Source organism: Mobula birostris, chromosome 32 (assembly GCF_030028105.1).
Source record: "Mobula birostris isolate sMobBir1 chromosome 32, sMobBir1.hap1, whole genome shotgun sequence".
NCBI classification, from domain to species: Eukaryota; Metazoa; Chordata; class Chondrichthyes; order Myliobatiformes; family Myliobatidae; genus Mobula; species Mobula birostris.
Genome location: NC_092401.1, coordinates 24,522,993 through 24,537,375, shown reverse-complemented (window position 1 = coordinate 24,537,375; position 14,383 = coordinate 24,522,993). Strand labels below are relative to the sequence as shown.

At 37.6% G+C, this 14,383-nt stretch overlaps 1 protein-coding gene across 5 annotated transcripts in view; it reads right to left on the bottom strand.

Moving 5' to 3' along the window:
* Window positions 1-14,383, bottom strand: part of rfx1a (regulatory factor X, 1a (influences HLA class II expression)) — a 220,522-nt gene that overhangs the window by 70,702 nt on the left and 135,437 nt on the right. For 3 of the 5 annotated variants that reach the window (XM_072248521.1, XM_072248522.1, XM_072248524.1), the window contains exon 5: window positions 4,707-4,799. The exons of the other annotated variants lie outside the window; for them this stretch is intronic. In XM_072248521.1, the coding sequence (XP_072104622.1) occupies window positions 4,707-4,799 (93 nt within the window). The remainder of the gene's footprint in view (window positions 1-4,706; window positions 4,800-14,383) is intronic. 5 annotated transcript variants of the gene reach the window in all.

The following is a 14,383-nucleotide window of genomic DNA, read 5'->3' as shown; positions in this document are numbered from 1 at the left end:
CAAAACAATCATCTACACAATAAACCATTACATTAAAATATTTGTAAATAAAAGTTAAAACAATTTACTTCCAACATTACCATGTAAGAATCGAAGCATGGTTAAAATTAAACAAAGAAATCTGAAAGAAAATGCAATTTTGTTTACAGTATCTCTCAAAGACTGACAAAGAAACAGGTAACACTAAAAATTTATCCAGTACAACACAATATAACATTTAAAATACCAATTGTGGAGTATATTGACAGTTTTCGATGAAAATCAAAATAAAAACCACCCTAAATACAACAAAATTAATACACTTTATCATTACTTGCAACTAAGAAGTGTGAACAAAGGAGACTACAGAATTCGTGATTTATGCTCCATGTAATTTTGACAAATTTGCTGCACTGAACAAAATAAAAAGGGAAGCTCTAAAATTACTAGGCACTTTTTTTTACCAGACTGATATTGCTGAATTGACAGCCATCATAGGCAGTACATTCAACCTCGAACTCTGCAAAACATACAGGTAAACCAAAGCATTCGAAAAATTTGCGTATACTATAGACAATTATATCCCACTCTTGGAACATCAACTGAACTTCTTATTATCCCAAGAATGACAGCCATTGCACTGGGAAGATTAATTTGAAGCTTTTTATTTGAATGACTAGGTTATAAGAAGAATTGATTCCCCACCTGTCCCTGCATCCATGATGGGTGATGATGGGTTACAAGACAAAAAAGAAAAATTAACTGGTCAGAAACCCAACAATTAGAAAGTGTTGACCAAAAGTATGAAAAGAAAGGCTAGGCATTTATAAAAATGAGCATTCTATTAAATACAATGCGTGAGGGATTTTCTCTTTGGAGTGAACACTAGTTGACTTAAGAGTATGATGAAAATAGAGTGATTTCTAATTGAGTAATGTTGACACAACACTGGATTTAAACAACCAGAAAATAATTCAAAGCCCTGCACAAGGATAACACAGCATTGCTGATTCCACATTAACCAAATGAACATTTACAAAAAAAACTAATTTGTAGTGAACTGAAAATAAATGAGTTGTAGTTGTCACTTAAACAAGGCAAACAGAGAACCCAAATTTTTTTGAAGTATATAGGAACACTTCAAGGATTGAAGAGTGTCACACAGGTGAAGACACAAGAACTATAATATACTTACTGAAAGTAAACAGGATACTGTATTCAGTATAAACTGGTCATAGAGTTACAATAAGTGACTAAGCATTCTGTCAAATGAAGCAGAGTTTGCATTTACAAGTATAACTGACTACAATGATACCTCATCATAAGGTGCAATGTATTCTGCAACAGTGTTAACTGATGAGTCCATAAAATGGAAGTGTACAACAAGGTGAACATAAAGAATAGGTAAGTATCATTCCTACTGCCAGTTATCAGTGGTGTATCAACCAACCCACAGCTCTTAGTGCCTTGTTTGTCATTACAATATTATAAATTTAGAATTGCAAGTCAAATCCGCCTTCACTGACTGATTATTTTTGTTCTCATTCCACTCATAATCCACAACTTGTATATTCTTCACAACATTTAGATATTAGTCAGCAATATCAAAGATGCACTTTAATATTGTTATTACTCAACAACATTTGATACTTAATTTATTCAATGATTTGTTTCCTAATATTATGGAATCATTGCTCTTTTAACCTTATTTATTGTCATTCTCAATCTGAGTAATTTGTTAATTTTAGATTGGAATTAAGATTCATTTTCATTATTATTAGAATAAACTAAATGCATAACTTGTACACATTCATACTTATGCATCAGTTTGTTGACAATGGTGTGCCAAATCAATACATACTCGAGACATAATTAACAAATCATGAAAGGTTTATTCAAACACAATGTACAAGCACTCAGAGCTTGCACAATAGGCCACAATCAAGACACTAGGTGTCAGTATTGGTCAAAATTTTGGCACCCAGCATTCTCCACTCCCAAGACTTGGGATCCTTCAGAATTGCAAGCTTTGGTCCCAGGTTCTTGTGCTGTCCAAAGTTTAAATCCTATTTCCCTTCTCCCTTCTCTTCTTTCTAGTCTCCTCCAATGGAAACGTTCCATATCAATCGACACGTCAAGGCCTGTCCAGTTTTGGCCTTCTTCATCCCATTCTAGCTGGACTAAAAGGTGCCACAGCAATGCTTTCACCAATGCATGGTCTCTTAGCCTAGTATAATTAATTGCTCTTGATAACCCTGGATGATGAGTTTGTAGAAGGACCTCATTCATTTCATGAGCCAGATGGTCTCACGACCAAGCTTCTTCATACAAGTTTCCTAGGCCTTCGGTTATCTTTTCTACATGGAGTTAATGGGAACTTGGGTACCACCAGTGACATCTTCAGAGTAGGCACACTGTCTCTAATGTCATCAGGTTCCTATTAATGTATGGCTACTACACATTGGAAATTGAGTCCTGTAAAATTCCGAATTGGGAATTATCTTATGATCAATCAATTCTAGACACTCACTCCTTCTTCTGTCGAATTTATATCAACCTCCTGGTTGAGCAAGCTCAGAAAATGTAACAGATCATTAACTATCTCTGTGTAATTGTTAGGTCTGAACATGCTACCCAATCTTGTAACTCACAGTGGTTGTTTTAACCTTGACCATAACAGCTTATATTGGAGACGACAACACTGATAATCAGGAAACCAGTGCAATGCAGTTTTTTCTGAATATTTCATTTGGTGAGAATGCTTATACCTTTCTAGAACTGAAAGGAAGTTGCAAAACCCTTCTTTCTTTATCAAAATGATGGAAAGAATATATTCTAGCCATAGCTTCACAGCGATTTGTAGGTTTGAACATTTTTTGTGGAATGAAATTGACTGTAGTAAGGAACGGCTAACAGATAGTTTGCTTATCCAAAAATTTAGCAAATTAACTGTTGGGCTTGGCACTTAATTATATTACAGTAAGCAGAGATGAATCTTCCTTTGAAAAAATATAATGGAGTTATTCTAGGCCTAGTTTTATTTTTATTTTGCGATACAGCATGGCAACAGGCTCTTCCAGCCCAACCAGCCCGTGCTGCCCAATTATACCCATGTAACCAATTAACCTACTAATCCCTACATCTTTGGGATGTGGGATGAAACCAGAGTATCCGGAGAAAATCCAAGTGGTCATTGGGAGAATGTACAAACAGCGGCGGACACATAAAGTTGGTCACATAAAAAAATCCATTATGCTTGAAAGTGAGCAACATTTTACTTCACTGATCAGACACTAAACTGATTCTGTAATATTATTATTCCATCTTGGTAGAAGATTAATCCCATGCAAAAATTGTCTGCTTTCCTTCCTCCATTTCTGCTAATTTTTTTCCTTTCAATTTTCTCTGGAATCTTGAGTGCCAAGCATTTCTGATCACAAACAAGGCAATACAGGTTAATTACTGAAGTGAGTAGTGATCTGATACAAATAATAATTGATTGGTGCCATAATGAAATACATAAGAGAACCAATAAATACAAGTCTGGATTTTATATTTAGCAGAAAAGAAAGTGTTAACAAAGATCAAGTGATCTTTGTGGTGCTAACAGTCTTTTATTGATATTGATTGTCATCAAGCATTGGCCCAGGGAGATCCCTAATATCCAGCAACTGTGATATCATCAAGCTGGCTGAGAAGCCAATCATATTAAATAATTTTCACTAACACTATGCTAGGGAGAAAAAGGAAATCATTGCTCTAAATATTTTACTGAATGCTAATTAATGACTGCAACATACATATATGATTACATGGAAGTGGAAACACCACGAATAATGTACTACTTATTTATTTTTAATATATTTTGTATTACTTATTTAATTTATTATATTTATTTCTTATTGGAGCTTGTAGTATAATTTACGTATTGCAGTGTACTGCTGCTGCAAAACAATAAATTTCACGACATGCCTGTTCCACACTGTATCTCTAAATGTCAGTGATAATCAACTTGATTCTGATTCTAATTAAAAAATAATTTATAAAGTGATTTATTTTAAATAGTTACAAGGAAGATACAAACTACGTGTAGTAAAAAAAAAAGTGTTTTTGGTTGAGAGTTTACCCAGCAATAATTATGCTTTAGTACACCATACTAAACTCACTTGGAATTCATGAATCAGAAAAGGAATTTTAAACCAAGACTAGTTCATACATAGATCACTTTAATTCAAGAGATTTTTCATTTTCCTTTTGCAAAATCACTGCCCGAGGATAACTGCTGAATCACTGCACTGAAATTTCTGTACAAAATGATGTAGGAACAGAAATCCCAATGTTACCCCAGGCTCATGGTGTAACAACCACGAATACTGATTGTTCCAATATCATTAGTGCAAAACTTCAGCTACAGTTTCACGAGTCAGTCAATTCAGCTCACAATGTTAATCTCTCACGGAAAAACTTTGGTATTTAGCCATTCTCTAATTCATGTCCTTGAATATATTTCATTCATATTACTACAATATACAAAATGTATCCAATCAGGATCAGAATAATTTGCCATTTTTCATTATAATGACAGTAATAGAGAACAGTAACCATTATAAATCTAATAAGATCAATCTGATATCTATTTACTACCATTAAATTACCCTTCAGTAAAACTTTCAAAACATGTGGCAACCCCTATCCATTGGCTAAATGAACATTGCTAAAACTGTTACCTGGTGCATTACAGCTACCTGCTGGACTCCCGGCAGCTGGAGCTGCGGGAACTGGTCCACTTTCGACTGCACAGCATTCTGTACTAGAAGCCTCTGCTCAGGAGAAAAGTAATACATTATAGAGAATACAAATTAATAGTTACACTCTGAAACAATTATAATGCGGTGAAGGGTAGTTCAGTCAACATTTATACCCAGCACAAATCTGAACTTCCCATTCAACACAATTTCCGTCTGTCATTGAAAAAAAACTACACCTTATTAAATCTGAGGTAGGCATTTGTTAATAATCAAATAATCACTGCTAAACTCAGATGAACACAATGTATATTGTAAATATGAAGCAATCTTAGGCACTCTTTTGATATTTGATAGTATCCAACCATATATTCTTTTAAGACACCACTTTTTTCAGCAAGTTGGTGATACTCAGATTATTCCATAAAGCAGGTCAGTTCTATTCAATCTGCTAACTTGAAAGGTGGTGAAAATTTCAATCCTAATATTCCAAGTTCTATTCTAATCACAAACGTTCATCATTAATCATTGTTATTTGGTAAGAAAAACAAAATACTAATCCACAATCAGTGGTGTTCTGTGTAATCACCAAGAGGTATATTTGCCTTTGGTCAGAAATGTTGCTGCAGTTTTTAAATAACCACTTTTCTTATTGATTAATCAGTTACAGTACATATTAATATTGTTTTCAGACTAAAATATTAGGAAGTAGATTTTGGATAGTCAATAAATAAGTTTATTATAATTTCTAAAAATATATATAACTGCAGCCAAAACTTCAGAAACACCTAAGAGAAATATTGTTGGCTCTCCAGGCTATGTAATGTAAAAGAAACAAAATGCAAATCAAAACAGAATTTTCTTTCATTGTTACTCATATGCTTAGATGATTATGGAAACTTAGTTCCTTGAGCAAATTCATGACTCTTTTATATACTATCCACATAGAATCCCTTTCTGCTTGAAAAATAAGCGATGTACTCTTTTTTGTTATGACTTTTTAATGTGATTAATATAATTAAATTGCTTTCTTGATGTGCAAGAGATAAAACTGTCTTCCTTGTTACCCTAACCATAGCTACCAGCCTGGAAGTGAAGTCTCTCCTGATCTGGAAACAACCCCACAAACCTGACAGAACTCCTTGCAGTAAATCATACTCTCAAATGAGACATCATTGTTAGCCTAAAGCAGACAATAGTTAAACAAGTGCTAAATGGTATACTGTATTTTTAAATTCTTTATAAAGGAAATTCACAAGTTCAAATGGATGTAGTTATAACTGATTTGTGACCTTCTGCAAATAATATTCAGGACCTTTTACCAAGGCATAAATATTAATTCAATTCAAATGGAAGAGGGAGGAGTTTTCAATGAAGGTAATAGATTTCTTTTCTGCCTCAGAGGAAAGGTAATGCAAAAACAGTGAAAAAATGCATTGGAAAAAAATTGAAGAAAACTGGTATTTTTTTTCTCCTGGAAGAACATACTCCAAAACATCCTCTGAAAATAAATTGTTTGCTTTTGACTTCCTGCATTTTATGTTATTTCCCCAATACAAATATGTTTGATATATATTTAAGCAACACACATCAAAGTTGCTGGTGAACGCAGCAGGCCAGGCAGCATCTCTAGGAAGAGGTACAGTCGACATTTCGGGCCGAGACCCTTCGTCAGGACTAACTGAAGGAAGAGTGAGTAAGGGATTTGAAAGTTGGAGGGGGAGGGGGAGAGGGAGATCCAAAATGATAGGAGAAGACAGGAGGGGGAGGGATGGAGCCAAGAGCTGGACAGGTGATTGGCAAAGGGGATACGAGAGGATCATGGGACAGGAGGCCCGGGGAGAAAGAAAAGGAGGGTGGGGGGGGACCCAGAGGATGGGCAAGAGGTATATTCAGAGGGACAGAGGGAGAAAAAGGAGAGTGAGAGAAAGAATGTGTGCATAAAAATAAGTAACAGATGGGGTACGAGGGGGAGGTGGGGCCTTAGCGGAAGTTAGAGAAGTCGACGTTCGTGCCATCAGGTTGGAGGCTACCCAGACGGAATATAAGGTGTTGTTCCTCCAACCTGAGTGTGGCTTCATCTTTACAGTAGAGGAGGCCGTGGATAGACATGTCAGAATGGGAATGGGATGTGGAATTAAAATGTGTGGCCACTGGGAGCTCCTGCTTTCTCTGGCGGACAGAGCGTAGATGTACAGCAAAGCGGTCTCCCAGTCTGCGTCGGGTCTCGCCAATATATAGAAGGCCACATCGGGAGCACCGGACGCAGTATATCACCCCAGTCGACTCACAGGTGAAGTGTTGCCTCACCTGGAAGGACTGTTTGGGGCCCTGAATGGTGGTAAGGGAGGAAGTGTAAGGGCATGTGTAGCACTTGTTCCGCTTACATGGATAAGTGCCAGGAGGGAGATCAGTGGGGAGGGATGGGGGGGACGAATGGACAAGGGAGTTGTGTAGGGAGCGATCCCTGCGGAATGCAGAGAGAGGGGGGGAGGGAAAGATGTGCTTAGTGGTGGGATCCCGCTGGAGGTGGCGGAAGTTACGGAGAATAATATGTTGGACCCGGAGGCTGGTGGGGTGGTAGGTGAGGACCAGGGGAACCCTATTCCTAGTGGGGTGGCAGGAGGATGGAGTGAGAGCAGATGTACGTGAAATGGGGGAGATGCGTTTAAGAGCAGAGTTGATAGTGGAGGAAGGGAAGCCCCTTTCTTTAAAAAAGGAAGACATCTTCCTCGTCCTAGAATGAAAAGCCTCATCCTGAGAGCAGATGCGGCGGAGATGGAGGAATTGCGAGAAGGGGATGGCGCTTTTGCAAGAAACAGAGTGAGAAGAGGAATAGTCCAGATAGCTGTGAGAGTCCCATGATCCTCTCGTATCCCCTTTTGCCAATCACCTGTCCAGCTCTTGGCTCTATCCCTCCCCCTCCTGTCTTCTCCTATCATTTTGGATCTCCCCCTCCCCCTCCAACTTTCAAATCCCTTACTCACTCTTCCTTCAGTTAGTCCTGACGAAGGGTCTCGGCCTGAAACGTCGACTGCACCTCTTCCTACAGATGCTGCTTGGCCTGCTGCGTTCACCAGCAACTTTGATGTGTGTTGCTTGAATTTCCAGCATCTGCAGAATTCCTGTTGTTTGATATATATTTAATTTCATTTTCAGATTCAATAATACTTTTTTTCTGATAAATCACAGACTACAAGCCATGTCAAATTCACTGTCACCTTCACTGTCTAATCCAGCAGACTTAAATCTATATGTTTTTTTAAATCTTCCTAACCAGTCATGAAACATTTCTTATTGGTGTGGTTTTAAATTGCAAATAAACTGTCATAATCTTGACTCTGTGTTCATATTTTATATTTTTAAAAATTGCCTTTGGTTGCTCATCTAGATGAACACATTAACAGTAGCTGTCCCAAAAAAGTATTCTATTGATTTCATTGGCAAGGAGTAAAGATCTAGAAAAACAAAATAAAAAATATGGATCTTTAACAAAGGATAGATGAGTCATATGAGTTGGGTGAAATCCTTTATGGAATTTCAACATGGCAGCAAAACTGAAATGTGCACTTAAAGTCACAGATATATTGTTTCAGGGGATCAGGGACTGAAACCCATGAAGTCTGCATGGATTATCAGGTAGTCATTTTACAGCAACCCTTCATGAATTCAATTTTATTCTCCCCATATTTCCACCAACAATATCCCGCCTTCTAGATTCTACTAGTCACCCATGCATTAAGGTGTAGTGGTCAATTAACGCACTGACACTCTGAAGTCGGGGATATGTTAAGAGTTATGAGGACAGGAAGAAACTCAGTCCAGTACTGAGAAAATGTATAAACAGGGCACACTGGAGGTCAGGATTACTTTCTGCAGCTGATCTCCAGAGAAATGAGAGGCTGTAGTACTACCAGCTGCAACACAAGAGTTAACCAAAAAAAAAAAGTTCAATGTAATTTGGTTTTGATGGAATGGAAAAAATGCATTATTATATGAATGCATATTTTAAATTATCTATTTTAAATTTCAACAGGTAAAGAAAATCCTAACATTAAAAGTAACCAAATGGATAATGTTTTATTCTTAATTTATCCTTTCTCTGCCAACTCAGGCACCACACTGGTTTAAATCCTATTTACGCTACTGCAGAGTAGTAAACTGACTCTGTGTCTTGCAATTAATGTTGTGCAGTAAGAAAAGCAAAGGACTATTCAACACATTGCCAAGAGCCTTTGGTACTACCAGGATTTTTTTTGTTGTTCCTGGGTTTGATACATTGCAACTACAAACATATTTGTTTGCAGCTCTTTTGTCTCAGAGTTTGAGGCTACAGGTTCAGGTCCAACTCTAATACAGTATTTAAATATGTACATATGGACTGACATTTATCATGTACTGGGCAGTCACAGGGGCTATCTTTAGGGTTTGACATTAAGCTGAGGCCTTACTAGTTCCCTCAGATGACATAAAGGATCTCTCTGCACTATTTCAAACAAGCAAGTTATTCCTGGTATTTTGGACAATATTTATCTCTCTGGCATCACCACTAAAAGTTGATTATTCACTCACCATCATTTGATGTTTGTGGGAAGTTGCTGTACACTTACATCTCCCACAGTAGTAATACACTTCTGAAATAGTTGTAAAATGTTGTGACGTGTTGAGAGATTATGCAAGGTGCCATATAAATACAAGATGCTATCAAATCTGGAATTTCAGTTTAAAGCCCCTTTGGCATGGGGTTTTCCATCTCCTCTATCAATGATGACTTTTGCCTATTCATTTCTTTTATGGGGCAGGCATTTGATTTACAACACTTGGAGTAACTAATTATTAGTTGTTTTCTAGTACGTGCTAATTGTCGGTTTCAAAATCATACTACCTTGTTGTGAAATAGAAATATATTGTATTTTTGCCTCTGTGGCCAGAGTTGGTTTCTCTTAACTCACATACATTGTATTCACTGCAATGAGCCTTATCTTTCTTCCAGCAGGTTATATATTTTATCTTCAATCTCTGTTATTTCATTCAATTAATCCACAGAGATTTATAATGAATTTGTGAACTTTGTTATAGATTTATTTGTTTTTTTCATCATTATTCCATTAAAGCTATTGTTTGACTTCTGAATTGTTACCAAATAACCTGCTCCAATCCATTTAAACCTTCCTTCATCTCTATCAACACGGCTCTTTCAAAAGTATAAAATATGTATAAGATTTTAGGTTTTCCTGTGCTACAGTTTACTCATAATCTGACCGTTCTATGATTACTGCCCTGAAAGATGCTATTTCCCGCATGGCAAAAAAACCTAGACAAGCCAGAGGAAATCAGCTTGCTAACTATAAACTTTTTATAGTAATCACATACTGCATAACTTTCATTTTAGCAGGTCTCAAGAAAGCCCAGAATTCATTTTGAATACCACAAACTCTACTTACATATATGTTAGTGTTACAAGTTAAACCCAGAGTCGAATAATGGATCAACACTTTGCTCGTCGTTCATTGATCTACATATATGAGAACAAGAGATGACCATTCAGGTTCTCAAATCTGCTTTGCCATTCAGTTAGGTCAAGGCTGATCTATACCTCAACTCTACTTACCTGACTTAATGTTCCTTTGATAAACTGAAAATTTAATTTGCAACATTCCACTGTTTTTGGAGGGAGCGAATGAGACTTATTGTGACTTTGCATGGAAGAACACTTTATTATGTAACACCCAAGTTCTAAATAGACAAGGCTGATACCTCAACTAACCTCCAAAACCCGTGTAATAAAGATTTTAATCATCATGAGCAATGGTACAACTTTTACAAAATTTCTCAAAAATATTAAAATAAAGGTCAACTTGAGAATTTTTCTGACATTATACTAATCTTCAGAAGATTCCAAAAAGAAACACAAAATCAGAAATTATAAGTATTAAATTAGTTACTTTTGGGGTTTCTCATTTTTAGAAGTGTTGGATGAATTCCATTCCCTCATGTGTGGTCAGTTAAGTCGTATGTAAACTGAAAGCTGAATTGTTGAAAATACCTTTACCAATAAACCATGCTCAGATTTTCCACAGTCTTATTGACAAAACCCAAGGAATATTAAACCAGTCAGTCACTTGCTGTCACTTCCTATCATGCACATCTGTAAGAGGATAAGTGACAGGGTTAGTCAGGTTTATCATGAACAGTGCAGGGCCACAAAATGAATATTGTTCGGGCATTCTGGGTGCTAATTTGCACGTAAGTGCACACTTGTAGCCTGTTATTAGAAAGAAAACTAGTGATTGCAATTTTATTGTCCATTAGAAATACCTCGAGGAGGCAGATTTCAACCTGTATGTAACAGTGATCTATTGCCTCCCTTGCCATACATGCTGGTGTGGAGACACTTGCAGGCCATCTCCCTGCATATCTTTAGGCTATGCTGGTTGTTAATGCAAGTGACACATTTTTCTGTATGTTTTGATGTACACAAGATAAATAAATAAATAAAACTGAATACTGGAGTTTAGTGTCACCACTAATGCAACATTTAACATGTACGGAGGATCAAGCATTCAGAAACTGGATAGATCATGCCTTAACCTGCTTTATTTCTCAGAAACACTCAGTACATACAGATTAGTTGTTGACTTTTTTCATTGCATTTATTTCATGTCAACTGATCTTAAGTGGATATTCACTCATAGTGAGTTAATAGAGATATGCTGGAAGAGTTCAATTGAGAACCATATCCATCAAGGATTTCCAGGGAGAAATTCAATGTACACCTCAGCAAAGAATCATACAAGCCAGCTGTAACTGTTTAATGGCATCTTCAGGGATATGTCCAACACAATTACAAACCTACTTCAGAGAACAGTTGCATAATCAAAGACCATTACAGTCACCATCTACACAATCTACAACTTCTACACATATGGCTTGTTCTAAGTTGGAGCTGCAAACTTCTGCAACATTTCAAAATCTGCCCTACAATTCTGTATAAGTCACAGATATTCTTTATTCCAAGGAAGCTTAATATTCAGCACTCTAAATCATCAGAGAGTTATGGAAAAAAGTCTATGCTATTTTTGAACACTTTCCAAAGTTGCAGGACGTACTGACCACACTCATGTCACTTGCATATGGCAAATTGAAGGGATTCTAGTCTCATAATATCCAACTGTTACATAGAAATTACCTGTGCATCATTCAAGTTAATGTCTAGTATTCCAGTAGCATTCATGATGCCTTCAACTTACATACACAGGTGTGCCATCTGTATTTTAAACTACATATTAACAAAATAAAGCTACTGATGACAAGGACTAACACTTCATAACCCTAAATTCTGATGTGCAAATCAAACATATCTAATGCAATGCTGTCTGCTCACAACCCTATAGAGTAAGACCATTGTGTGCTCAAGCAACAACTTTACTGCATGAGCCACTCCAAAAAGCCCAGCAATCACAAGGTTTCAAATACTACCATGAGTTATTCAAAGAGCAATGGTATAGGACAGGGGTTCCCAACCTTTTTTTACCCCATGGACCCTTACTATTAACCAAGGGGTCTGTAGACCCCAGATTGAGAACTGCTGGCATAGGAGGAATTGATGGACTGGTTGAATTGCTGATGTTAGGAAGAAAGGACGAGAAATAACAAAGCCCTTGCCAATCAAGATATTCTGACCTAATCAAAAGATTATATAGTGCTAATAAACACATAACGTACCTACCCATCTTACCCATCAACTTATCCCATCTTACCTGGCCAAACAAAACACCAAGCATCAAAATAGGTATCAAATCTGGATATGGTAAAGTCACACCACCACTTTTCAAAGTTCTGACCAGAAAAATCTGGGGACCAAAGTCTAAATTGGGAGAGCCATTACATACCCCAGTCAAGCAAAAGCCTAACATAGTGTGTCACTTATGATTTAGGTTGTATGATTATATGCCATTTTCATCCATCAGAATCTCTGAATACATGCTGGTGTTCTGGTAGGATGGACCTACATGAAATCTACAAGATCACAAGACAAAGGAGCAGAAGTAGGCCATTCGGTCCATCGAGTCTGCCCCACCACTCCACCATGAGCTAAACTATTCTCCCATCAAGTTCCAATTTCCAGCTTTTTCCCCATATCCCTTGATACCCTGACTAATTAGATACCTATCAATCTCCTCCTTAAACACCCTCAATGATCGGGCCTCCACAGCTGTATGTGGCAATGAATTCCATAAATCCACGACCCTCTGGCTAAAAAAATTTCTCCTCATCTCTGTTTTAAATGGGTACCCTCTAATTCTAAGACTGTGGCCTCTTGTCATGGACTCACCCACCAAGGGAAACAGGCTTTCCACATCTACTCTGTCCAACTCTTTCAACATCTGAAATGTTTCTATGAGATCCCCTCTCATTCTTCTATACTCTAATGAATACAGTTCAAGAGCTGACAAACGCTCCTCATATGTTAGCCCCTGTATTCCAGCAATCATCCTTGTAAATCTTCTCTGAACTTCCTCCAACATCAGAATATCCCTTCTAAGATAGGGGGCCCAAAACTGCATACAGTATTCCAAATGAGGTCTCACCAGTGCCCCATTGAGCCTCATCAACACCTCCTTACCCTTGTACATTATTCCTCTTGAAATGAATGCCAACACAGCATTCGCTTTCCTTACTGCTGATCCAACTTGGTGGTCAACCTTTAGGGTATCCTTCACGAGGACCCCCAAGTCCCTTTGAACTTCTGATTTCTGAATTTTCTCCCCATCTAAATAATAATCTGCCCGATTATTTCTCCTTCCAAAATGTACAACCGTACATTTCTCAACATTGTATCTCATCTGCCATTTCTTTGCCCACTCTCCTAAACTGACCAAGTCTCTCTGCAACCTTTCTGTTTCTTCAACACTTCCTGCTCCTCCACCAATCTTGGTGTCATCTGCAAACTTAGCCACAAAACCATTTAATCCATAATCTAAATCATCAATATACATTGTAAAAAGAAGCGGCCTCAACACCGACCCCTGCGGAACACCACTAGTAACCGACAACCAATCAGAATAGGATCCCTTTATTCCCACCTTTTGCTTTCTGCCTATCAGCCAATCAGCTCCACCCATTCCAATATCTTTCCTGTAATTCCATGGGCTCTAATCTTATTAAGCAGCCTCTTTTGCGGCACCTTATCAAAGGCCTTTTGAAAATTCAAATACACAACATCCACAGCCTCTTCCTTATCAATCTTATTTGAGATTACCTCAAAAAATTCCAATAGGTTGATGAGGCAGGATCTTCCCTTCATGAAACCATGCTGGCTTGGGCCTATCTTGTCATGAACCTCGAGGTATTTCGTAACTTCGTCCTTGAGGATCAACTCCAATAACTTTCCAACTACTGATGTCAGACTAATAGGCCTTTAATTTTCCTTTTGCTGCCTCCCTCCTTTCTGAAACAGTGGAAATACATTTGTGACCTTCCAGTCCTCTGGAACCATGCCAGAGTCTATTGATTCCTGGAAGATCATTTCTAATGCCTTCACAATCTCCAAAGCCACCTCCTTCAGAACCCGTGGGTGCACCTCATCCAGTCTGTGAGACTTATCTATCCTTAGTCCACTTAGCTTCCCAAGCACTTTCTCTCTAGTAAGCGTGACT